This window comes from Xiphophorus hellerii, chromosome 6 (genome assembly GCF_003331165.1).
Source record: "Xiphophorus hellerii strain 12219 chromosome 6, Xiphophorus_hellerii-4.1, whole genome shotgun sequence".
NCBI classification, from domain to species: Eukaryota; Metazoa; Chordata; class Actinopteri; order Cyprinodontiformes; family Poeciliidae; genus Xiphophorus; species Xiphophorus hellerii.
In genome coordinates this window covers 17,506,911-17,533,468 of record NC_045677.1, presented here as the reverse complement: position 1 = coordinate 17,533,468, position 26,558 = coordinate 17,506,911, and the positions used below count along the sequence as shown (strand labels likewise).

At 38.1% G+C, this 26,558-nt stretch overlaps 2 protein-coding genes across 2 annotated transcripts in view; both read left to right on the top strand.

Moving 5' to 3' along the window:
- LOC116721673 (voltage-dependent R-type calcium channel subunit alpha-1E-like) overlaps positions 1–19,828 on the top strand; it is a 61,249-nt gene extending 41,421 nt beyond the window's left edge. Inside the window, 33 exon segments of the mRNA XM_032565541.1 lie at positions 321–438; positions 1,303–1,370; positions 1,474–1,541; positions 3,126–3,911; positions 4,451–4,710; positions 4,917–5,043; positions 5,130–5,259; positions 6,559–6,618; positions 6,721–6,792; positions 6,794–6,828; positions 7,286–7,297; positions 7,682–7,778; positions 7,878–8,038; positions 8,973–9,110; positions 9,337–9,538; positions 9,610–9,774; positions 9,850–9,960; positions 10,080–10,160; positions 10,425–10,544; positions 10,650–10,715; positions 10,855–10,946; positions 11,075–11,249; positions 11,365–11,492; positions 12,057–12,153; positions 12,323–12,428; positions 12,523–12,644; positions 12,719–12,820; positions 13,744–13,850; positions 13,952–14,051; positions 15,760–15,864; positions 16,249–16,384; positions 17,337–17,485; positions 17,968–19,828. Of these exon segments, the coding sequence (XP_032421432.1) occupies positions 321–438; positions 1,303–1,370; positions 1,474–1,541; positions 3,126–3,911; positions 4,451–4,710; positions 4,917–5,043; positions 5,130–5,259; positions 6,559–6,618; positions 6,721–6,792; positions 6,794–6,828; positions 7,286–7,297; positions 7,682–7,778; positions 7,878–8,038; positions 8,973–9,110; positions 9,337–9,538; positions 9,610–9,774; positions 9,850–9,960; positions 10,080–10,160; positions 10,425–10,544; positions 10,650–10,715; positions 10,855–10,946; positions 11,075–11,249; positions 11,365–11,492; positions 12,057–12,153; positions 12,323–12,428; positions 12,523–12,644; positions 12,719–12,820; positions 13,744–13,850; positions 13,952–14,051; positions 15,760–15,864; positions 16,249–16,384; positions 17,337–17,485; positions 17,968–18,492 (4,821 nt within the window). The 3' untranslated portion in view covers positions 18,493–19,828.
- Positions 19,829–21,943: 2,115 nt separating this feature from the next.
- Positions 21,944–26,362, top strand: LOC116722034 (RING finger protein 11-like). The gene is made up of 3 exons (XM_032566117.1): positions 21,944–22,571; positions 22,945–23,114; positions 23,950–26,362. Exons 1-3 carry the CDS (start codon positions 22,449–22,451, stop codon positions 24,137–24,139), a joined length of 483 nt encoding a protein of 160 aa, XP_032422008.1. The 5' UTR covers positions 21,944–22,448; the 3' UTR covers positions 24,140–26,362.
- Positions 26,363–26,558: the final 196 nt, after the last annotated feature.

Here is a 26,558-nt window from a genome sequence, read left to right as displayed (position 1 = left end):
AATCGCTCTCCGCCCCCTGCCTCCGCGATCGTCCCACACATCCAAGCACACATATGCGCACATGAATATCAGACAAGGGAAACGTGAACAAGTCCACATCAGATCTGCTTCAAACCAACTGTACTGTGAAAGAGTGTTTTGATTAGCAAACATAGTAATTATTAGCTCGTCACCCTTTTTAATACCATATTGTTATCAGAAGGGGGTGCGGGGGGTGTTCGTCTGCGGTTTGGAGTATTTTTAAGCCAACGTTGGCTTTAATCTAGCCTGAGCTGTGTAATTATTTCTGCTATATGTTCCGTGCCTTTAATTACCTGCAGATTCTGACTGGTGAGGACTGGAACGAGGTGATGTATAATGGAATCCGCTCACAAGGAGGCGTTCAGTACGGCATGTGGTCATCCATCTACTTCATAGTGCTCACTCTGTTCGGTAACTGTATCCTTGTTGACCTCAGAAGTGGCCAGAGTGCTGTGATGTAATCAGGACCCTTGTGCACCATCACTTTTAAAAGTATTCAGATAAAAGTGGCAATAATGCATTCTTGAAAAATTCAATTATAAGAGATGCTTCACAGTGTAAAAATAGAAAAGCATTAACAGTGAAATGAACAAAAATAGTCCCTTATAGCCATATTGGGGAAATAAGTTGTTATATTTTCAGTCAGAAGTTTACATTCAGTCATCACTGACATGAGTTACTTATTGATAGGATAACTATCTTCAAAGAATAATAATAATAAAAAAAAGATTTTTGCATTTTTGGTATTCTGACCACCAATTTTCAATTATGGGTTTGACTTATTCTGTGGCATGAAAAAACCCTCTGTGAATTATATTTTCTTGAAAACAATAAATGTGGTACAAAAAATACAAACAAAAACAATTAGGACTAAATTCTGTAGGCTCTTATTAGCTTGTTTAAAACATTTTCCAGACTGACATATAATTGAAGCTGCATATTGTTTTGCAGTTGTGGTTATGTCCACCAGTCACCTGAAAATTTACAGTTTTTGCTGTTAATGTCATTAAATAATGTAGATAAGAAAATCCTGAAATTATTTACATTTACTTTTAAATGACTCTGCCTCCCTAGCAAACTATTTTCATGTTGCTCTCATATTGCTAATAAAGACGCTGAATTCCATCTGGACATTTAAGAACTTGTTGACTTGGAAATCAAATAAAAGCTGTATATATTGGTATATACTGTGTCAAATTTAATAGTCCTAGTATTTTTTATAAAGAGAAGAGATGGTGAATCTTTGCTAGCCATATTAATCCTTAACAACCTTTATGATAGACACACTGCTTAATGTCTTCTTGGCTATCGCTGTGGATAATTTGGCAAACGCACAGGAACTAACCAAGGTTTGCATTTTTTTGTATCAATATTGTGTGAACTTGTAAAAATGTATTTTTGTGTTTAAAACTTTAAATGTCAAATCATTGTTTTTGACATTTGTATCCCCAGGATGAAGAGGAAGAAGAGGAGTTCTTCAATCAGAGATATGCAAGAGGAAGAGACGGCTTGATATCAGAGTAAGTTATTGGTTTACATCTTACATTAGTCTTTATTAAAATAAGACAGAATTCATTCATATTTTAGTGTATGACCAAAACACATCACAACTCATAGGTTCCTCTGATCAATGGGATTACTGTATTAATGTAGGCATCCCATTGCTAAATGCAATGTCATAAATTATGGTCATTTCGAAACAAAACAGATTTAATAATAATGGTATTTGATGATGTATCCTGGGTTTAACCTTTGTTATTTTCTTTGGTTTGTTGTCTAAATGATAAAAATACTACCAAAGGAGACAAGATAAACTGCTGTCTTCATGTAACAACACTGCAGTATTGATGTATTTTCTTTGTCCAGCAGTATAAAAAATACTAATATTTTACTTTTGAACATATGGACATAGCCACTTTAAAAAAGCACAGATCTTTTAAACTCTGTGACTGTTTAGCTTTGAATATGTATGTATCATTTGTGTGTAACATATATAAGTGTAAATCATTTATGTGTTGCAACCACTAATATGCTTATCAATGTGAGTTTTTCTGGTTCCATCTTGTTGTCTTGTTATATTCTTGTTATGTGGCACTGAACAAAATTATTGGATTCATAACGTTTCTCAACTCGGCAATTTTTGAGCTCCTAATTTGAAGCAGACACAAGTATGTCTTAATAAAATTTAAATATCACAGAAAAAAAATATTTATTTCAGTCATTCAATGCAAAATTAATATTGTGAGCTGATCCATTACTCAGAGTGGTATATATCTGTTGTTTTTGTTGGTGATAATGATGATAATGGCTAGCAGCAGATGAAAACTGAAAACTCAGCGTCTTCAAAAAATGAGACTCATAAGACCAACAGCAAAAGGATGCTAAGATACAGAAATATCATCTCAAATTATGTTCAAATACGGTAGATTATACGCACTCAGTAATTGCTTGTTACTCCATCAGTGCAACATGACATGGAGGCAAAATAAATATTTTTGAGGATATGTTAATTTGTTGGAATGCACCTTAATGTTCACCAGATGACCTTCCATGTTCTCATTTTGTTCTGTGCCACATCAGAAGTTCAGTGTATGTTGTAAACCACTAATGTCTTGTTTTCAAATGACCACTCATTGGACAACAAAAGAATCAGAACACCAGTAAGTATAACTGAATGCATCCCTGTCACACAGACCTTTCTTTAATTTCCCTAATCGGTTCCTGAGATGATTTTGTAGATGTTACACAATCTTTGCACTTTAATCCCACGCATTTTCTTTTTTGTTGTTGTGGGTTTTGTTTTCCTTTTTTTCGACCTCTGATCCGTCCCTTCCTTCCAGGTATTATTGTTCATTTTTTGGATGTTTTTTCGCACATTGTTCCATGGGAATATTTTCTGTTAAGAATTAGCAGACATTATTAGTAGACAGTTTGCCCTTTTTTTTTTTGCTAATTTTATTTCATTTTTTCCCCAGAGCATTTTCTGATTAGATAGCTGGTGTGCCAAATGGATCTTTGTATGTTTGTTTCTTGTCACTAAATCTGTCTGTATGGACAGGTTACTGCTCCCCTATTTAGGTGTGTTTTGTGTTGTGATGCTTTAGTGGCAGAAGAAGGCCCTACCTATACAGAAAACGTGCAATCCATAGAGGGCGGCCCAATTTCCCAGAGGACCCGGACTGTGCAGCGGGGCCCCCAGATGAACAGCCCCTTAATGGCACCAGGGCCTTTGCTAACCGCCGGGAGAGGAGAAGAAAAGTTAACATGTCTGTGTGGGAGCAGAGAGCCAACCAACTACGCAAACGTCGTCAAATGGCAAGCAGAGAGGAATTGTTTGGCGCTCCTACAGAAGACAACACTGAAACTCCCTCTATTCCCAAACATGTCCCCGCCATCTCCCCGGAGACCAGCCCGGCTCACCTGCCCGAGTCTCCCATGTCAGTGAAGATGCCCCTACCTGAGCCCCCAATGTCCGTCTCTATTCCCATGCCGGAGCCTCCAGCTGCTGAGCCTCTCGTCAATTTGAGTGAGGAGAAAACAGCAGGAGCAAACCACCGGACCGCCGGCGGCGGGAGGCACCGGATGGCCCGGAAGTTCAGGTCCAGTCAGGGACCAGAAGAAGGAGCCCGCCACAGGCGCCACCGTCACCGAGAAGCCCGGGTTGAAGCCAAAAGTCTGGACTGCACACAGACCCCACGCGAGGTTCTACATATCAGACGGTCGCTCAGTCAAGAGAGGAAGACTATTGCTGAAAGAGAGGAGAAGGAAGACAGAGAAGAGAGTGAGAGAACTGAAGGAGAGGGAGGACAACAGAACAATGCACAGATAGAGGAAGATGATGGAACATGCATTGTCAATCCATACGCAGAAATCGGGGAAGAGTGCAGAAGGTAAGAAAGTTCTTGTGAAATATTCCTTTTCTTTCTTCAAAGTTTTATTCTTCCACAAATTTCACTTTGAAAAACAATTCTTCTGATCAAATCATCAGACCCATCATTTTGTGCCACTCTTGTGCTCATTTTGCTATTTGGATGGAATGTAGTCTTCTCATATAACACGACATAAAGAGAGAGGGAGCTCTTTAACTCTTCTTGTTTGCACAATCTAAAAAGTAACATCAAAACTTTTTATGTTACATGATAGTAGGTCAGTCCAAAGTTAAATCAAAGTCTCTGTCATCTTTTTATGTACTCATTATTGTTCATACCAACTGATGCAACTGCTAGACCCAAGCTTATTTTACTTAAATCTGTTGTTTAAAGTGCTAAATTCACCATTGAACAAGAGGAACAAAAACAAAAAAAGCATAAACTTCAAGTTAATTTACTTAAACTTTTAAACAGTTCCTTTATGATAACATACTGTGGTATTTATTTATTTATTTTTTGGCCTTTTTCTGTTTTGAAATATTTTTTCTATGATGAAACAGAGATGGACCCAGCAGCAATATTCCCGATCCTCCACAGTGCACCTGGTCAAAGCAGGGAGAGGGTGGCTGCAGGGATCAGTATGAATCCCTGAGCCAGAACATGTCAATGGACCCCGCTTTAGAGGGAAAAGAGTACACTGTGAGTACCATCGAGTCGGAGAAACGCAAGATATCCATCAAGCGTGATAAGTCCAACCCAGAGGGAAGCGTGGCCATTGAAATGTCTTCACAGCCCCTTCTGGAGCTCACTCCTGTGTCAGGTAGACCTGTGTTTCCTTTCCCCCTGCAGTTATACTGCATTAAACATGGCATCATAAAAATAGTACCACCAGGTGTAGGTGTTTCTGAATTCTAAATTTAGTAGCTACTAGTCTTTTTTTGGTTAATATTCTTTGTCATAGCTGTCCATGAAAAAAATAACTCACTTCCGCCTCTTGGTCTTCTCTCACATTCTGGGTTATTTTAGAGAACAGCAAAGAGTTGGAGGCGTACCAGTCTGATGAGAAAGAGGAGGAAACAGAGGATGAGGAACCACCGATGCCTCCCAAAGCCGTAGCGCCTGACAGCATGTTCATCTTCAAAGCCTCCAACCCGTAAAATACAACAAATATCCTATAAATCATTCATCTTGAATTTTTGCATCCACCCAATCAACATCCTCCCTTTTGTTGCTCCACAGCATCAGGAGGATCTGTCACTATGTGGTCAATCTTCGCTACTTTGAAATGACCATCCTCCTTGTGATTGTGGCAAGTAGCATCGCGTTGGCAGCAGAGGACCCTGTGTGCACAAATTCAGACAGAAACAAGGTATGTGAACTGTTAATGGCTGTTAATAATTTTGGATTTATGGGTACATTCTGGTTAATTAAATATTTGCGTAAATATAAATATATGTGACTGGAATAAAATAAATGGCTAAATGAGGTGTTCAGATTCAGTTAGTTCTTAATTCAGTGATCAAAGCTTATAATATTCACAGTGACTGCCCAAACATTGTGGAATAGCTTACCTCTACATGTTCACCCCATTCATCTATTTTCTCTGGCCTGTGACTGATTATGCATGACACCCTATATAATTATTTGAAATTCCTATTTACCTCTTTATGATTGTGGATGGTATTGTGAAGCAATTCAGCCAACTGATGTTGTTTTAAAATATTCTATATAAATAAACTTGGCATTAACATATCTTTTTATATTACTACCTAATATCAATAGAAAACGCATTTGAACTTTAGAACTTTCCATTGTATCATCCATCACAAACTGAAGATATTGTTAGAACACCCTTAAATGATGATTACAACCTCACGCTTTCTCATAGTAAATTACCGAAGATGACATTTTAGCTCAGTGCGACTGTCAGGTTGGATCTCTAGTTGACATAACACAGTCAGCAACAATGTGTCATGACACATTTGGCTTTCATGCACATACAAGGTGAGAATAAGATGCTCTGCTGCCAAATCGCTGTGCAGTTTGTTTTTTTGACAACTTTTCCCTTTTCACAGTGTCATGGAAAGTGTCCAGAGTAAGCGCACATTCGTCTTCTTTATAAGTCCGGATGGTGCAATGCTCCAAATCCATTGTGAATTCATAGGAATTTTCTCAGCAATAGTAAAAAGACATTTTGATGCACTGAGTTGGTGTGCGGTTTAAAACCAGTTTGTTGCTCTGATGCTGATTTTCCTCTTATAAATTGGTCTCATGAGTCATGCAGCTTAATGGTAGCGCTGCTCTACATTACTGCCGCACTTTAGGTAATCAGTGTGGTTGTTATTCTGCCAAACAACTGATATTTTGTGATTTGTTTTGGTGAATATTGCATGAGTGAGATGATTCAACAGACCCAGATCCTGACAGAACTAAAAATATCAGTATTTTTGTATCTGTGTCTATAATTGTATCTGCTTAGTTGATTCAGGCTGATTTTGATAGCATTCCCCAATGAGCTGTTCCGTCCTGGTGAGTCTTGTCCTGAGGTATTTTTGTTTGGTCACCTCTCTAAGTACTGGGTAACAAGTGTAGTACCTGGTGAATAAGTCTAATGTAGATTTGATCAACTATGGGGAGTTTGGTTAAATGCCCTTTTCAAACCATACAGGTGCTGCGATATTTTGATTACGTCTTCACTGGAGTGTTCACCTTTGAAATGATCATAAAGGTAGGTGACTGAAGCAATTTTCCCATTTCAATTTTATATTTAAGACATTTTACAACATTTTTCTGGGCCATTTTTTTGCATGCATATATTTTTGGCTTCCAGATGATAGACCAGGGTCTCATTCTGCATGATGGCTCCTATTTCCGAGACATGTGGAACCTCCTGGACTTCATTCGTAGTGGTGGGAGCTCTGATCGCCTTTGCGCTAACGTGAGTCACAACAAAGTTCAGCCTTTTCCTATGACTAATGACTGACTCACCGCAGCTCATAAGTTTGAGAGCATGCAGTACTTTTATAAGCGGCCTTTCCTGAAGTCACAAGCTGCATGTATCGAGACACCTGTGAGCTTTTGGAGTGTGTAACTCAGTTTTAGGTTTCATTTCGGGTCTTTAAGAGGAGAAGGTGGTTTTTGGTGTAACTTTTTTTCTGTTGTCTTTCATTGCTTGCATGCGACAGATAACTAACTAACTAACTAACTAACTAACTAACTAACTAACTAACTAACTAACTAACTAACTAACTAACTAACCCCCACTGTGCAATTTGTTGAAGTTTTACTGTATGTTAATTTCTCTGTTGTTAATATGGCTGTGATGTAACCTTTTTTTATTCCTGAATTTTTTTCTCTGTTGTTCCTGTGGATTTTATGACTGTTGGGGCAACCAGGAATGTGATGGGGTAAAAATTTTTTACATGTGTACATCTCCCATAAATCTTTTACATATTTCTCTTGTTTCCATGCATCCTGACCTTTGCTTTCTCTTTAGATTAGTGCTTTTCTTACTATATTATTGTTCACACGTCATTCAGAGTCAGGCATTTATTAGGAGTATAAAATGTGAATAAGTACAGATAGGTAGATTAGATAGATAGATAAACACAGAATCAGAATTTTACTACTCATGTTTGCCTTTCTCTCAAACATGAAGTTCTTTGCTACATTGTGTGTTTTTTTTTCTCTCAATTCACAGGACATTTTGCTCTCACTACTTATGTCATGTCTTCGTAGTCAAGTTTGACTGTAGAGCTGTGCTTCTTAATGCCTTATTTTAACATCAACAGAAACAACAAGGGCCGAGACATCAAGACAATAAAGTCCCTCCGAGTTCTGAGAGTTCTGCGACCTCTTAAAACCATCAAGAGGCTTCCTAAACTCAAGGTTTGATCAAGATATGAGAAACTTGCTTTTTAATGTTGCTTCACAGGCTTCTGACAGATTTTATTTACTTTGCCTCCCTCTTGTCTTTCTCCTCCACAGGCTGTTTTTGACTGTGTGGTCACGTCTCTAAAGAACGTCTTCAACATCCTCATTGTGTATCAGCTCTTTATGTTCATCTTTGCTGTCATCGCGGTCCAGCTCTTTAAGGGGAAGTTCTTCTTTTGCACTGACAGCTCCATGAAAACAGAAAAGGAATGTCGGTAAATAAGCATCCGATCTGTCCTCTCAGACTCACATTAATGTTCTGAGTAGGTATGCATCGTATATATCAGCAAAATCCTCCTACATGTTGTCAGCCTCGATAAGCATGTCCTTCCATGCTGTGTAATAGGGGAACTGTAGACATAGAACCTGAAAATGAAGAGACAAAATCTGTTTTTCTGTTCTTGTCAGAAAGGTTGTTACAGCAAATTTCTTTTTGACATTTTGGGAAATATACTTTTTCACGTTACAAGAGGAGTCTTGCCTTTCTTGTCTTAAACTGTTAGGATTACAACCTGATGGTAGCTTATGGCAGAAATATTGACAGGTCATTTGTGATGGGTTTCTGTATTGTGGGATTACAGTGTAAAATCAGTTGTGGTTTCATGAAAGAGCCAGACAAAACACTGGCACACATTAAAGCTACCAATGCTTATTCAAGCATTTTCCAGGCAGGAAATCCTATAATATGCTAGCCACTTACAAAACATTAAAGCTCTCTCGTGGCCACAAAGACATTCAATACTGTACCTTTCAGTATTTACATAACTGGCAGCAAATATGATAATGTCGAGAAATATTATTTACCTTTTGACCATTTTTAGTTCCAGATCTCTTGCTTAGGGGCTGGACCATCATGCATCATGCTAAGAGCTAAATCCAGGTCTCACAAATATTTCTGAGCAGAAGGGTTTAAATTAACCTAACTTCATATTTTTCTCTATTTAGAAACATGACGTTCCTAAATAGCCTTTTACAAATATATTGGATTTAAGTCAACAATAGTCCACAGGATTATTTAAATTACTCTATCAATGTTTATGATGGTTAACATTCACATGTAACCAAAGCTTCAGTACCGTTCATTAAGTTGCAGGTTTCATAGGTGATTAAAGGGAAATGATGACCTCCAGTCTGCTCTGGTCCCTGCAGAGGCTTCTATATTGACTACAGCAGAGACAAGAAAGAGGTCAAGAGAAGAGAGTGGAGGAGACACGAGTTTCACTACGACAACGTCTGCTGGGCCCTGCTCACGCTTTTCACTGTGTCGACTGGAGAAGGGTGGCCTCAGTACGTTTACATTTAAGTTAAAGCTTTGGATGGTTTATATTTATCGTTAAAGCTCTGAAGCATAACTGAGATTATCTTTTCATGGATGAGTTACAGTAGGGAACCTATCTCAATATGTCATAATTATAGGTGAGGGCTGGACCCGTGAATGAGCCATAAATGCACATCTATTTTATTGTTCATGAGTGGGAACAGGAAGTATAATGGGTTTTGTTTTGTGCTCCAGGGTCCTTCAACACTCCACCGATGTCACAGAGGAGAACATGGGGCCAAGTCGCGGGAACCGGATGGAAATGTCCGTCTTCTACGTGGTCTACTTTGTGGTCTTTCCGTTCTTCTTCGTCAACATCTTTGTGGCTCTTATCATCATCACCTTCCAGGAGCAGGGCGATAAGATGATTCAGGAGTGCAGTCTGGAGAAGAATGAGGTATGAACAGCGATTTTTAATGTTTTTTAAGGCATAGTTTGTGTTTATGCTGTTTAATTCCTCCCTATCAGAGGGCTTGCATTGACTTTGCCATCAGTGCCAAGCCGATGACCCGCTACATGCCCCAGAACAGACAAACTTTCCAGTACAGACTCTGGCACTTTGTGGCATCTCCTTCTTTTGAGTACACGGTGCTTGTTATGATTGCCTTGAACACAGTTGCTCTCATGATGAAGGTAAACCAATTTCTCAGTATTTTTTTTGGAATCCCTTTGAGATACCATTATAGTAATATCTTTCTTTCTTTTTAGTACCACTCCGCCCCAACAGCGTATGATGCCGTCCTGAAGCACCTAAACACAGCCTTCACAGTGCTGTTCTCCATGGAGTGTATACTGAAGATAATGGCTTTTGGATTTGTGGTAAGTGTGAACGTCAGCAGAAAAGACGCTAACTCAGGGGATTAAGAAACCAGTTTTTGTTCCTGCAATGCATTTGAATAAAAACATCAAATTAATTTTAAATTATTTTTTCTATGCAGAACTACTTTCGAGACACTTGGAACATTTTTGACTTTATCACTGTTCTTGGCAGCATCACGGAAATAATTGTGGACTTGCAGGTAAGCTGTGTTTCCCGAATGACAATCCACGCTTAAAAGTTGCAGACCTAAAAATAAATACAAGAGCCGAAAGTTCCTTATGCAGCATCAAATGTTCTCGAGTTTTCTTGTGTGTGACGGTCTCTGCCTCCAGTGCTGACTTAGGTCATGTTGTGTTGAATTTCACCATCTGTGATTTACATCCTGTCATTGCTGCCCGCCTGCCACTCTGTCCCTCTCTGACTGCATCACCCTCCCTCTAATCAACTCGTATGGTGGTCCCAGTCGGTGAACACCATCAACATGAGTTTCCTGAAGCTTTTTCGGACAGCCAGGCTGATCAAGCTGCTGAGACAGGGCTACACTATCCGCATTCTACTTTGGACATTTGTACAGTCCTTTAAGGTCTGAAAGTTGTCACTATCATTTATTCAAGTTACTTAGTTTGTTAGCTTATGCAGTTATATTACAACAAAGTTCAGCATCTATATTTTCTTTCTTCTCTGACAGGCTCTACCGTATGTCTGCCTTCTTATCGCCATGCTTTTCTTCATCTATGCCATAATTGGAATGCAGGTAATGTTATTGATACCATTGAGATAAGTTACAGGAACTTTACAAGTGAAGTCAGTTCAAAGGGATATATTTAAGTTTTAGTACACTATGCTATTGTTTGATAAGCATTTGAATCCCTGATGTTTTATGTGTTCTACAGGTGTTCGGAAACATCAAGCTGAATGATGAGAGTCACATCAATCAGCACAACAATTTTAAGACCTTTTTCAGTGCACTGATGCTTCTGTTCAGGTGAGCTGTACCTGAACAGAAATATCAGTGAAATATCAGAAGCCATTGCAGCCATTGTCAATTTAAGCTAAACGATGGTCTAAAATATTGCTTAGTGTGTTTAATGCCGTTTATGTTTTAAACACCAGGAGTGCAACAGGGGAGTCCTGGCAGGAGATTATGCTCTCCTGTCTGTCTGGACAAGAATGTGAACCAGATCCCTCCATTGCTCCCCTCACCATGTCTCCAGACCACGAGGGTGGGTGTGGGACTGACTTCGCTTATTGCTACTTTGTCTCCTTCATCTTCTTCAGCTCTTTTCTGGTCAGAATGAACAAAAAATAAATAAATAAATACAGTGTTTTTGCAATATTTTATTTTTCTTTCACCTGACCAGTGCTTTCATCTCAGACCTTTGTGTCTGTGTCTTTTTTTTTAGATGCTGAATCTATTTGTGGCTGTGATTATGGATAACTTTGAGTATTTGACACGAGACTCCTCTATTCTGGGCCCTCATCATCTGGATGAATTTGTCCGCATATGGGGCGAGTATGATAGACTGGCATGGTGAGAATTGGCCTCATTTTTGCAACTACTTTACATTTCACTATGTGAACCAGATCAGTGGTATTTTCTTTGTACCCAGCAGAGGGCAGTCAAAGAGCATGAAATGTCAAAGCCTCAAATTACCTGTGCTGCAATCTTATAATTATCTTGCTAAAGCACTCAGTGGACAATGTTTATGCAGTGGACACCAACAGTAAAAGCTTTCATTGATCATTTACATCAAAACACACTTATGTGTAAGAATGGCCCAAACCTAAATCTACATTAATTGGAAATTTATGGCAAGCTTTCAAAATATATGTTTAATGTCTCCATCTGAATGAGTTTTAGCTATTTTCCTTTGAAAAATGAGCAAAGGTTTCAAAAAGGTTACTTTTTGGATTAGTATTTGGACAAAAAATTGAAAAGCATTTATTATTTTTCTCTCACTTTACAGTCATTCAGTACATTGTGCTGTCATATCTGAAAAAATAAAATATTGGATATATTAATAATAATAAACCTTGTGCTTTTCATTAATCTATCAACTTTCTGTGCTCTCTGTCTCTGTTGTGTTTTCTAAAGTGGGCGTATTCACTACACAGCTATGTACGAGATGTTGACACACATGTCTCCGCCTCTGGGCTTGGGTAAAAAATGCCCCGCTAAGATCGCCTACAAGGTAATAAAAACATAATCATTGTTTTCGTGTGAAACATAGAGAAATTGAGTTACTAAAAAATGTGTAAATGCAAACTGTTTTGGATTTGAGGCAATAGAAATGAGACTGTTTTTGTTCAATTGCTATGGTTTTACAAAATAATTTTATTTCCCCTTTTTGTCTTCTTCAGAGGTTGGTGTTAATGAACATGCCCGTGGATGAGGACATGTCTGTCCACTTCACTTCTACTCTAATGTCACTGATTCGCACAGCTTTGGATATCAAAATAGCTCGAGGTCAGAGTCATTGTTAGTTATTATAGTAATTCATAAATATTCATGAAATGAATAAAAAAAAAGATCAGAATGTACAAAGTATATATTGTCTCAGGTGGGGAGGACCGCATTGCTCTGGATGCCGAGCTGCAGAAGGAGATCAGCATCATTTGGCCTTATCTGCCGCAGAAGACCTTGGATCTCCTGGTTCCTATCAACAAAGGTCAGCCTCTAACTGTGGCAACATTTTTCCATCTGCTGCTGAGAGACCAGAGGTGAGGCTTAATGAAGTTTGTCCGCTGCTCCCACAGATACCTGACATGACAGTGGGGAAGATCTATGCTTCAATGATGATAATGGACTACTTCAAACAAAACAAAGCAAAAAAGCTAAGGCAACAGCTGGAAGCTCAGGTCAGCACAGCATGTTTCCATGAACTCTGTTGCACCTTCTTTGGAGAGCGAGATTTTTTGTTATATTTGCATTTTCTTTTTCTTTGCTTTTTACTTCATAAAGTCACAGGGTTTTCTTAAAGTTCGGAAAAGGATGAAGGATGAAAGGAAGGATGCAACATTCTATTTTTACAGAATAGAATGTTGCATCATTCCTTTCATCCTCCGGTCCAAATGTCCTTACCTTTTTTCTTTGTGTCTTTCCATTTTATTTTTACTTTGCTGCTTCTTTATTACCTCATCTCCTAATCCCTCATCCCTGATGATTTTTATTCTTTCTTTCCTTTTCTTTTGTGTCTTACTTTTTTATACTGTTCCATATACACTCCTTCGTTTCATTCTGCATTTTTGAATACACCTTTCTTATGTTTTTCATTGTTTTTTTATTTTCTATGGTGGTTCACAATTCTCTTCATGATGTTGTGGTCCATTTTATTTGATTCGTCTGTTTGAGTTCTTGCTCTGAAATACAGTCAAGTTGTACCTACACTCAATTCAAATGTTGTCAATTAACTATGAATAACTATCAGAAGTTTACATGGCATTATTTCTAGGTTTTTTAAATTATTTATAGGCATAGTAATCTTGCAGTGTGCAAACGCCTGACTGAAGAATGTAAGAAAAATTATCTCTTTTTCTCATTGTTCTGTCATTCGGCAAAATTGAGAGATAGAAAAAATATACAAATATACGGAAATAAAATAAGTTTAGATTAAATTTATTATAAATTCCACTGGGTGGGGTTCTGTGGCTCACATCATTTTTCAGCAATCAGTCATGGCTCTAAAGATGTGAAGAAACAAAATCTTAACTGCAGCCTTAGTTATTTATAAAGTTGTGACCTATATTTGAGCTGTCATGTATATTTTTTTGTGTTGTTTCAGAAAAGCAACTTAATATTTAAACGTCTGGATGCCTCCACCCTACCTGAGGACATTCTGTCCAACACCACTTCACTGCCAATGATGGCTCACAGTGCGGGTTCGGCCCTGTGAGTCGGCAAATGTTTGAAAAACATATGTACAGGATGTGTGGAGCACTGCTGCATATGTTTGCTTTCTGAATTTCCCCCTATTCCTGTCTCCCTTATAGAACCAGAGGGGGCTTTGTGGCTTTGAGTCCTATCTCACCCCAGGAGCTATTTTTGCAGCCCGTAAGCTCAGACACTGATGCCGGTCAGCAGCAGAATGTGGTGAGACAGAGGACAGATGCAACCACCACCACTTTTTAAATGAATAATCAATGAAATTGCTTTAAATATACAATTCAAAGAAGGAGAAAAACAGTATATAACTTTATGTGATCTCTTATTTTGGGTGAAAATGTTTGTGGCATTTATAAGTGGTCACTGATGTTTCAGTGCCTTGCAGAGCACGGCAACACTGCTTTTTGTGCTCCTGTGTCTTCGCCTTTAGCAGGTTGCAATATAGGAGACAGACTGTCCCATTGTTGGTGTGTTGCTGTGTCTTTACTGACTGGTTGTACTGGTCTACACTCCCTGCCAGTCGAATCATATCAAATTACTTTGACTTTTTTTCATTTAAATATCCAGAGGAATGCATTTCTCCCTCTTGACAGATGCAGTCTGACTTTTAGGATTTGATCTTCCATGACATATTGGTCTTCCAAGCCGAGACATGCAGTGCCTGGCAAAAAATATTTCTACTCCTTGAACTTTATCCCATGTTGCCACTTTACAAATTAAAAATTAAATGGATTTCAATTGGGATTTTAAGTAACAGAGGTGAGTCCCAAACTTCTGAAAACTATGGTGTGTAATTTTCAAAAATATCCAACAGTGTGACATCCATTTTTATTCAGGCCTCGTTACTCTGATTTGAGCGCATAATTTCCTTAGGAGATTACCTAAATAGTAAATAGTCCATCTGTGTGTAAATTAATCGTAGTATAAATACAGCTGTTCTTTTCAGTCCCCAGACATTTGCTAGAGAACATTAGTGAACACAAACAGCACCATGAACACCAAGGAATACAGCAGATAGGTCAGGGGCTCAAGTTGCGGAGAAGTTTAAAGTAATTGCAAACCTACCAAGATATTTCTGTTCACCTGAAATTACAAGATGGGAAAGGAAAGCGTTACTCAGAGATGGCCAAGAGGTCCAAGGTAGCTTTGAATGGGCTGCAGAAAATTTTTAGGTATAAGGTCCCTATAATTATAATTAATATACTGATATATTTGGCAATAAAGAATGGGTAAGATATTCCCATCTTCCTAAAATAATGGCCCAAGTCATTATTTGCCAAAAGGGACTTCTTCTTTTTTTTTTGAAAAAAATCATCTTTTGGCAACAAAAATGGGTCATTTTTTTCCCTTAGGTTTTCAAAAATTAGACCATTATTTTAGGAAGGTGACAATATGCAATGTTTGCAGATGTAGCTGTAGCAAGAGATGATTCTGGAAAGTATTGACTCAGGGAGCTGAAAAATTCTTCGCCATATATCAAAAATGTTATTTGAGGAAAAAATGTGAAAACCCTGCATCATTTTTCTCTCTCTACTGTTATGCGGTTCTTCTACTACATAAATCTCCTTGACCTTTGTGGTTGTAATGTGATACACTAATACTTTTGCCATGTACTGGAAACTCTCTTTCTCTGTACATTCTTGTCCTTCTTCACTTTGCTCTACTCTTTTATAGCCTCACTTTCTCATTTTTCCCTCTCCTCACTAAATCTAACTTTTCAGCTATTAACATGTTTGTGTTTGGCTGAAATGGTTTCTATGGAGATTATGGCTGAGGTGGCCCTCAGTGATGAAATGGCTCGTTTGACCTTCTCTTCTTTGAGCTGGGCCTCTGCATAGGAGAGGCAGTGCTATCAGAGACATGATCAGTGGCCTGTCTTTCCTTGCCCTCTTGTCTAATTTCTGTACTCACGTAGGTGGGCGAGTGCATTTGGGGCATTAAAATCCCATTGGAGCTTCCACTTGGGAGAGGCCTTTGTGTGCGGGCCTCCTCTATGCCGCGTCTGGCCGTAGAGTCGCAGGTATTCAACATCTTCCATGACATGGCTCCCTGGCTGGATCTTGGCTTCGATGGCTGCATGGGCTCTTAAGCCAAAGTCCTCGGGTTTTTTCTCTATGTGCACGGTTTGTCTGTTTTTAATCCAGAAGAATATGGTTGCGAGATTTGCTGCTTTCAGAAGTTGACTGAGTTTCAATGAGCTGTCAGGGTGTCATCCATGAATGCTGGTGGATAAACTTGTTATGACTTTCATCCCCAAAATAGAACAAGCTAAACCAAAGGATTCACTGCACTTTTGCACCAATAAATGCATGAAAACTTACTCCTTATTGTTTTTTCTAAATCATGGGACGGAGCTTGGTATTTTCTAAATCTACAGTTGTTTTTGTTTGTGGTCACATATTAGCAGGAAGAGGCTAAAGGTGGCTCCATGAAGCGATCAGTCTCCACGGTTGCAGATCAACGTGTAAATGGTCTCTGGGAGGAGGAGAAAAGCCCAGAGAGAGTGTACCGACCTCGACATAAAAGCTACAAGGCTGCTGGTTAGTCATGTTTTGTGTGTTCTTGACTATGCCCTTTCCATAGTTACAAGTTCCTGTCCAAGTTATGAATACAAATTTTGTCTCACAAGTAGAAAAATATAAATCTGCAATCTTCTTTTTTAGGAAGCTCTCAGCATGGCTTTGAAATATTTTTTTGGATTTAATCCGCATAGACAGCGTTGTAAGTAACAGAACAAATAAGTTTAAACTGTCATGCTAAAGTCAAATGATCACAATAGACTACATGACAGGTTATCTTAAGAGTGGAGCTTCACACGCCTCATGTGATCTTCTTTGGTCTTTTTTCTTCTAACATGATGTCAGGTTTTAAAATTAAAACCTTTGAGTCCTTCTGCATTCCTGAGACATCTAGAATGCTGCTCTAGCTTGATATAATTTATGTACTAGGAGAACTAGAGTATGATGTGTTGGCACTGATGTGTAACCCTGGAGTGATGACTTTTAAACTGAACCTTTTCAAGGACAGATATATTTAAACATCTTCCAACGTTTTTAAAATCATCAAATTTTCATGATAGAAGTTGTCGTCATAAAAAATTGCATGTGGTGATATGAAAGTTCAAAAGCATCCTAACACCTTACTAACCTATAATCGAAGCTACACAATAACGACTTACGTAACTGAAGGTAATATAGTTACTTGAATTTTCTGTAAAGTGCCTGTATGTGCCTGGAAAATACATAACACCCACTTAACATAGGAAGGAATAACTATGTAATTGATGAAATAACATCACTGCCACAAGGGTTAATTGGCTGGCAATTTAATAAACAGGACATTTTCATTACTATCCATATATAGCCTAGTTGTTCAATATGTTACCAAGTAGTAACAATAATAGGTACTAATAAGAGAAAAGTCTTTCAGAGAAAAGAGAAAAGTTATTATTTTATTAAATATGCACATTTATGTTCTTCTGTTTCTTACCAGTGTCACGGTCTGAGCACAGGGAGCGAGGTCGTTCCAAGGAACACTGTCACCTGTTGTCTCCAGACATGTCTCGTTGTAACTCAGAGGAAAGAAGCTTGCAGCCCTCACGTTCCTCCAGCGTAGAACGAGCCCTTCCCCAGGATAAACAGGTGAGTAAAATATACACACCTAGACTCCAAACAACCAAATAAGGTGTTTTTTAAATATTATAAAACTTTTCTACTGCTTTAGCATGTTACCTTGTATATTGACAGTCTCAATAATGGATCTTTACCCAACCAAATCATGTTTGTTGACCAATTTCACTGACCAGTGGGGGACGTATCTAGTATTAGTCAACTTAGTAGCAGTAACATTTCTAAGAGTATAATCACTTTCAAACTGCTAGGACAAAGATTTGGAAAAGAGAGTCACTGTATCTCAATACCTTTCTGTGCTTCTTTTGACTTCATTTTCAAACACCTAAAATAATAAAATGAAAATGAATTTTTTTTCCAGTTTTTGAATAAATGAATAATGAAAAATGTTAACTTTAAATGACTTCACATTTTTAAAGGTCCTGTAAATTGATCTGAATGAAAAGTCAAGAGTAACTACTGGATTAACTGATTGTCATTTTTTTTTATTTCAGGGTAACAGCTCAGACAGCCCAGTACCGTCCACCTCAGAGTCCAGCACACCCAGCGGCCGACGACCTCTCTCACAAACCCCAACCCGATCTCGCCCTCACATTTCCTATTCCCCTCTTGTGTGTCGCACACAAGCCTCTGTCGGAGAGGATGATGATGAACAAGGCAGCCCAGAGACCACAAGACGGAGCAAGGCCTCATGGGAGCCCCAAGAAGGAGCTGCTGGAGGAAGGCGGAGTCAGCTTGACATAAACGCGTCCCCGCCTCGACGCTACCCTTCAGAGCCTTTCCTGGCTTCACAAGAAGATGACCACAGCCCGGATCCCTCTGGTCCCATGGAGACGTTGACCTTCGAGGCGGCCGTGGCCTGCAGCCTGGGACGCTCAAACACCATTGGCTCAGCCCACCCACGCTGGCGGACCGGCTGGCAGGTCCCCAACGGACACTTCAGGAAGCGTCTCATGCAGACGGCCTCCGCTGCAGGCTGCGACCCCCTCAGCGACACAGAGGAGGACGACAGGTGCTAGGGACGGGACACGCAGCATGGACGAGGACATCGGCACCCAGAAATGAAAGTCAATGAGTCTCTTTTTTTTGCCTTGTCAAGGTTGTGAGCACTCTGGATGTCAGGCAAATACCCAAAATGACAAAGACCTTAATACTTCCTGAAACTGTAGATGCCAACTTACAAAGAACACTGACAATCAATAAGGTCTATTTCCTGATTTGTACTTGATGATACAGAGTAATAATGCATCTCAAGTTGTCACTAAGTAAAGAAAATTACTGGAAACAATGGACCAGGTCATGCCATTTGTGTCAATAGGTATTTTCATTCCTGAAGATGTTTTTAAAAGATTCTGTGTTGCTCTAAAAGGTATTTATCTGTGGGGTATGTGAATATGTAACTATGTTTTGTTATAATTTTTCTGTAAATAAATCCTGATCATCTCACCATTGCCATCTATTAGAACAGGTCAATGCAACAAGCCATCATAAAGAGGCAATGTGATACTTTTCCAGGCAATGATATATTAATAATAAGAGATACTAATAATGCTGGATTTTTTTACTGTATGAATGAATGTGCAGAGGTCAGTTGTCTAATTCCCCTCTTCATTTTTCTTTTTTGGTATTAAGCATTGTAAGTTCACAAATCTGGGATATGGTTAAAGTAATAGAATATCATAGAATGATTCGTTTGTGATTTCACTTAATATAATTATTAAATCATGCAATCATCACACCTCAGATCTCTAACTTCGGTCAGTTTTGCATCATTTTTAATTGTCAATCCCTTTAAACTGAACTTTTTTGGCAGAAAGACGGTGGCAGAAAACTAACTTTGCATATCATGCAGAACAGAGATTTGTCACGGTGAAAAATGAGGAAATGCCTCTCTTCAATTTCTGACCATTAAAGAATCTCAGAATAGTTGAGAGTGCGGTTTTACCACATAATGATCACAAAACTGATCTACATCTATTATTGTGAACACTACATGAAGACTGCAAAACATGAACTATAGAAACTTTACAGGTACATCATGACACATTTTGCTTCAAAAAATACACATTACTCTAATGCATTTGCAAATAATGTACAGAGAAAATATGCTGTTTATAACATTAAAAAAATGGAAAAATAATAGTCTTTGCTGGCAAGCTTTAAAGATGGAATCTTTGGAAATATTCATATTAAGGTTGTGTATTGTTTTATTTGCCTGACAAATAGGTGAAATTATTGAAGCTCTCTTAACCAAAAGATTTTACTTTAAGTTCCAGGAATGCAAATACTCTGTGGGTTTGTATGTGTACAATAGCTGTATATACAAGTAAAGGTGTCCTCAAGTGGCCATTGTTATTTGAAGTCTTGTCATTTTTACCCTTTTATTAAGTCAAGTAATCTCAGTATTGGAGACTTTCTGCTTTCTATGTTTATCTGTATGCTTTTATTCATATTGATATCAAAACATTATATTTTGATATAAATATGTAACATAATGTCTACGAAGGAGGACTATTTGTCGGGTTATAGTAATGCATAGAGGGAACTACAGAAAAAAACTTACCGTAATTAGTGATATGCAAATGCAGGCTGTGGCACATATTGATATTAAGAAGAGTATTGCATTGATAGTAAAGAAGAAGAAGAAGAAACAGCCCAAACAAGAGATTTGCTTTTGGTTTAAAATGTTAACAACATATAAACAATAAGTATAAATATTTAAACTTTTGAGGAAATAAAGGAAAAGATAAAAACAATACACACATATATGTGAATGTACAGACAATTCTGGGGGTTTTTTTCACAGAGAAAAGTTGTTATAGTTATCATATGCCTATTTTGTTTGTCAATGGAGGAGCAGGCTCATGAAGAGGCAATTTAATACTTTTCAGACAATGAAAAAGTCTCAGTGTCAGTAGTCTCAAACTCAAATCCTCAAGGGCCGGTGTCCTGCAACTTTTAGATGTGTCCCTTGTCCTATACACTGGAATGGTTAAACTGCATGCAGTCAGCTCTGGAGAGCTCTGCTAATGAGCTCTGTTGGAGCCAGGTGTGCCGAAGCAGAGAGACAACTGAAAGCTGTAGGACACCGGCCGTTGAGGACTGGAGTTTGAGATCATAGCTGTGAGGATTTCATCAGAGATCTTGGGAGAAGAAGTTATGTTGGTGGCAGCTGGTTTTGCAAGTAGCTTTGTAGATGTGCCTCAACTGTTCATATACATTTTTTGTGGAAAATAATGTAGCGAAACTGCAAATGTTTTGCTTATTTAGTAAAAACTGCCATACCAGTTAAGTCAACAATAAAGCCTATTTTTAGTGCAGTATTTTGACTGCATAAAATACAAGAAGACAACATACTGTTCAGAGTAAAATTTAAGATAATAAATTCAACATAAAAATAGTACAAAGAGAACTTTTTAGATCCAGCCAAGAGTTGTGGTCAAAACCCTCTTATATTGTTATTTGACTGTCAAAAGCTGGAACGTTTGAGAACTGCTGTATTACAGACCCTCTGTTCACTGAATATTTTTAAAGCTTTTCATAACAAGCCTTCCCTCAGTAAATAATATTTTCTAATAATCATGACCATACTGTTAGACAGTTTAAAACAGCAACACGAATGAGACCTTCTTTCGCTTTGATGTGTTGTCTTAAAAAAATTACACAATAAGTCAAAAATAGAATTCATTTCTGAGTTCTATTTCAACTTATGGAATTTGATGTTAGCAAGCTCAAAAGAAGAATTCTCTTAAACTAGAAGACAAAAAGTTTAAGTTTAAAAATTTTTCACAGTGTTACATATTAAACATGTAGATTACTTGTGGGGAATTAAAATAGGTGAGTTTTTTTTGCAACCAGCTTCAATGATAGAGATGTGAGGAGGAAAACTAACGTTTTGTCAGATTTAAGTGATTTTTACGGTCCCCAAATTCTGGGACTGAACAAGAAAAATCTGAGGAAAAAATAATAATTCTAAGGGGAAACAGGTAAGAATTCTGATATTATACATTTTATTTGTAATAAAATAAAATATTTTATTTATTTTCTCCAGTGCTTCTTACGGAAGAGGATTAGGGCCACCGAAAAAATAAAAAAATAATTCTGACTTTAAAGTCAGAATTCTACGGAAAAGGATTAGGGCCACCGGGAAAAAAAAAAAAAAAGAATTCTGAGATTAAAATCAGAATTCTGAGTTTAAAGTCAGAATTCCGAGATTAAAGTCAATATTAATGTCAAAATTCTGACTTTATTCTCAGAATTCTGACTTTAAACTCAGAATTCTGACTTTAATCTCAGAATTCTTTTTTTTTTTTTTCTTCGGTGGCCCTAATCCTCTTCCGTAGCTTCTAATCTTCTTTCTTAATTATTTAAAATTATTTTGTAAATACGATCATTTGTAAGCGTTTGTAGGGGCCTGGTCTTGTGTTCCACTCCAGGACGGCTGATGGCGGTGTTTCGCATCTGAGCTGGCTTACCAAACAGAAGAAGAAAGGGTAGAGAAGAAACAGCTAGCAAGGAAACAAATTGTTTAATGTTACTCACGAAGTTGAAAGGCGTAAATGCTCTTTGAGTCTGTCACTCAGACAGCTCAGTGGGACATCCAAAGTTGCTACTGAGCTATATACTGTATGTAAAGTGGGAGTCTTTAGAAGGAATGAGCGTCCCGTATTGAGGAAATCGAACAGAAAAAGTAGCTATCTGGAGTGCTAACCGCTGTCATCCTCATCAAGGAGAGTTCTTTGTTTTGTTTCTCAGATCCGAGTAATCATGGAGCGAAGCTAGTTTATGTTTTTACTGTTGCCACTTAACATGTGTGCAGGAGTTGACTAAGCATGACAGGAATGTAAGTGTTGATATAAACCTGAGTAGTCGATAATTCCTGGGACTAAACTAACATTAGCCGACTCAGAGCAAGTTTAGCAGCATAGTTGTGATTTTTAACGTCGGCCCTGAAAAGGACTGGAGGCACGGAAATATGGGCAACTGTCTGAAGTCCCCAACATCCGACGACATCTCTCTGCTCCATGAGTCCCAGTCAGACAGGGCGAGTTTCGGTGACGGGACAGATCCCGATCTGGAGCCGCCTCCTCCATACCAGGTGAGGATCTTCAACCGCTCTCTTGCTCCTTTAATATCCTGAGGGAAAAAAATTAGAAAAGGATTGGCTAGCACATGTTAACCAGTATTTATGCTACTAGTTGGTTTTCCAGTAATTCTGCAAACATGGCGTGTTTATAGCTTCAGTTTTGTGGCCTCATTTGACTTCACTTTTATTCAAAATTACATTTAAATAGGCAAAATATTATTATTATTATTTTCATTGTTATTCCCGCAGGGTACATAAATGTAAACATTTCTGTCTTCAATAGCTCTTGTATTTTCCCGTGTCTGCCCTCTCAGTCTGACTCGTCAGACCTGATGGTGTGTTGACACAGGTGAATATGTGTTTTTGCTTCTTTGTCTGCCACTAGGAGCAGGCTCACATGCCCATGTACCATCCGACACCCAGTCAGGCCCGTCTGGCCACCCAGCTGACGGAGGAGGAGCAGATCCGCATAGCTCAGCGCATCGGCCTCATCCAGCACCTCCCAAAGGGCGTTTATGATGGAGGACCAGACGGTTCAGAGAAGAAGATCAGAGAGTAAGCATTTATACTATGTGGAAAAATGGATAGGAGTTGCTAGGCATCACACTTTTGGTTGTATTGGAGACCTCAGTGTGTCTTTTCATACCTTACAGTTCTGATTTATACGTATTTTGGAAACATGAAGTGTTTTCTTTATGATAAAAGCTTTGGGTATTTACACAGAAGGTTTAAACAAAATGAAATTAGGTTGCACTTATGTTTCTTTTTAAATTAACAGGCTCAAGTTAAGTAGTTATTGGAATTTTATGTAAACATAAATTCCACCTCTCTGGTTTGTTGTTTATTCAGCGTCTTTTGCTGAAAATTCTTGCTTTAATTTAAGCAAGAATGAGGATATACCAGTTTAGGAATCATTTAAGAATAGATGAATAGAAGGAACTCCCTGTATGAATTCAAAGTTTGTTGATTAGGTTTTTACTGGTCAATACAGATTTCCAGTTTTATCTGAGACCTGACTTTCAGATACTGATTTTAGGTAATACTGTCACATTCAGTGTCTTACAGGGAATTTACCTTGAATTGTTCAAGGTAAATTGAACAATTCAAGAAAATCAACAAATCATCAAAAGTTGATTTGTTTTTAACTTTTGTCAAATTACAATCACAAACTTTGAGTTATTTTATTGAAATGTAATAAGTTAGATCAACACTTAGTAGGTAAATGAACATTTCCTTTTTGTAATATTTTTGTTTACGATAATGAGATTTATTACAAGGACTCCTGTTCTGCAGCCATGTTTGTTGTCTCTTTTAGAGCCACAACAAAAGAAATGTTATTAAATTATCACAAAATCTTTGGTCTCATTTTCTTTATTTGATTTTTTTTCAGGTGTGTGATCTGTATGCTAGACTTTGTTTACGGAGACCCCATTCGGTTTTTGCCATGTATGCACATTTATCACATGGATTGTATAGACGACTGGCTGATGAGATCCTTCACCTGCCCCTCCTGCATGGAGCCAGTGGATGCCGCCCTGCTCTCCACCTACGGACCAACCGACTTCTCCCCCGATGCTTAGGTCAAACTCGAGCCCCCTCGCAGCAAACCCCAAACCTAATAGCTGCCCTCTTGTGGAGTGAGAGGAGTTCAGAGATGTATCGTTTACCTTGCACTTTGGAAATTTAAAAAAAATTATTCGCCCAATGTTGGCCTTTCATTCTTCCGAGTTCTGATGCTAATTTAAGCTGGTCTTAAAACATCAGTTACGAGTCAGAAACAGTTCCCCTGCATGTGTATGCTTCAGTGTGTTTGTTTCGCACAGGTTGTGTCGTGTGTAGTAGCAGGTTAAAGAACACATTGGAATTGTGATTGTGTGTGTGTGAGAGCTCTGTGGTAAATGAACATTTTCACTTGAGCTGGTCTCGCTTCACCATGACTTTGTCACTTGGTCAAGAAAATGGATTCAAATGAACGTATAGTTTACCAAATTACTGACTCTTAAGCTTAATGATTGGAACATGTTTCTGCAACACTGATCTCCTTAACATGCTCCAACTGGTCCTGTCCTTCCATGGTGTGCAAATCACTAAGACATACACTTGTCAAGTACAGATTCCAAACAACACACGTAAATACAACATAAGTCACTCAGTATAATAGACTGAATATTTGTTACATGAATGTGGCACCAGATGATGTTTAGGTTGTCTGTCAAGGGCTGATTTGTGCATGGACGAGTGGGAAGAGTCAGTCAAACTTTAGAAACGCTTGCTCACACCTTTCATCTGATCAGAGATTTGCACTTTACTTATAGGACATTATCTAAAACAACATATTAATATATTTACCTTATAACCTTGCACTATCAAAACTTTCTTTTATCTCCTGAGACGCAGGAGTTATATAGCGGATAAAAGATATTTCCCTACTGTCTGTAGTGAGTAAGCCTGAAGATGCATTTCATAAAATCTATGATCCAGCAGTGTGAACGTCTGTTTTGTTTTTCGTATTTTAATTTTGATTTTTCTTTTTTTTTCTGTTTAAGAGAAGGGACAGAGGCTTGCTTGAGGTGAAGGGAGTAGTTTGACACTTTCAGATCAGGAGTTTCCGAAAAGAGTGATGGTATCAGGCGTGTGCTGCAGACAAGTGTATGCTTTTGTAGCAAACAAATAAAAATGAATATATTGACTTGTCAAAGTGTAAAATAAAACAGCACTATCCATCTGTAAGCCAGATGTTTATTATGATTTTGATTTGTTTGTTCTTTTTTGTCTTTCATCCGTTTTCTTCACAGTGTTTTTGTTAAGTTTGAAGGAGTCTTTTCTTTTGCAGTCAGTCTTCTTCTAGCTAGAAACTCTAGTTATTTTAATTGAGATGCTCTAATCAGCATTTTTCCTGACCAATGCAGATTTGCAGGGTCTTTTGTGTTGCCCTGTGATGAACTTGTGGCCTGTTCAGGTTGTACACCACCTCTCACCTAATGACCACTTGGGATAGACAGGAGCTCCCACTTTGCCCTCCATGGATAAGCATGTATTGACCATGGCTAGGTGGATGTTTTTTAGGGGGGGATTGTAGAACTTGATACAGCTATTTGTTTTGAGCCCAACATAAAGTTATGGTATGACAGTTTAATCCTAATTTGTGCAATAAAGCATATATCCCTCATTTTTTATACATTTGGGCAAAAAAGTGCATCAAAATACTCAATATTAGTTTATTTGTTAATTGAATTGTGAGAGTTCTTAGCTTTGGTGCATTTAGGAGAAACAAATGCTTCAGTAATTGACCATCCAATCTTTAATCAAAGCTGGTCAAGGGAAAATTGACTGATGGGTGCATCTCTACATCTTGGAAATTTAAGTTTAACTTGTCATGTGTTTGACATAAGAATCTAGATTCATTTATTAAACACAAATGTTTTGTTTTACTCTAAGTCACTGTAGCAGTAGTTGCCATAGTTGTTCATCTGATTTGTAGCATTATGCAATTTTATTTTTTTGTCTTTTTCAGTTTAACTGTGTTTTTATTTCACATTTGTGTTAAATCCACTGCACATTTAGTACACTTACTAGCTAGCTTGTACGCTGTTTTTATGTGCAAACCTGTCCCAGTATTGAGACTTCTTTTGTGGTGGTAAAAGTGAGACGTAAGAAGTAAAGTGAGACGTAATGATTTCCTCTTGCTTTTCCTTTATTGTTTTTCAGTTTTAACTTTATTCTGAGCATTTCTTGTAATCGTTTTATTTCTGTCCCTTTGGAAGGCTAAGTCCTTGTGTAAACAATAAATTGGAGAGAAACTATTTGTGGTTTTTATTTAAAATGCCCACACTCTTTCTGTTTTTAAATTGTAAATCACCAAAAACACCCAATATCCAATTGGATGAATTCAAGCCTAGGGGTCTGAATTTGTTACATTGTGATTACAAACCTGGAACACAACAGAATGCACAAATGCTAAATAGCTGAGCATTTCATTAATGCAATCCTGAAATCTGG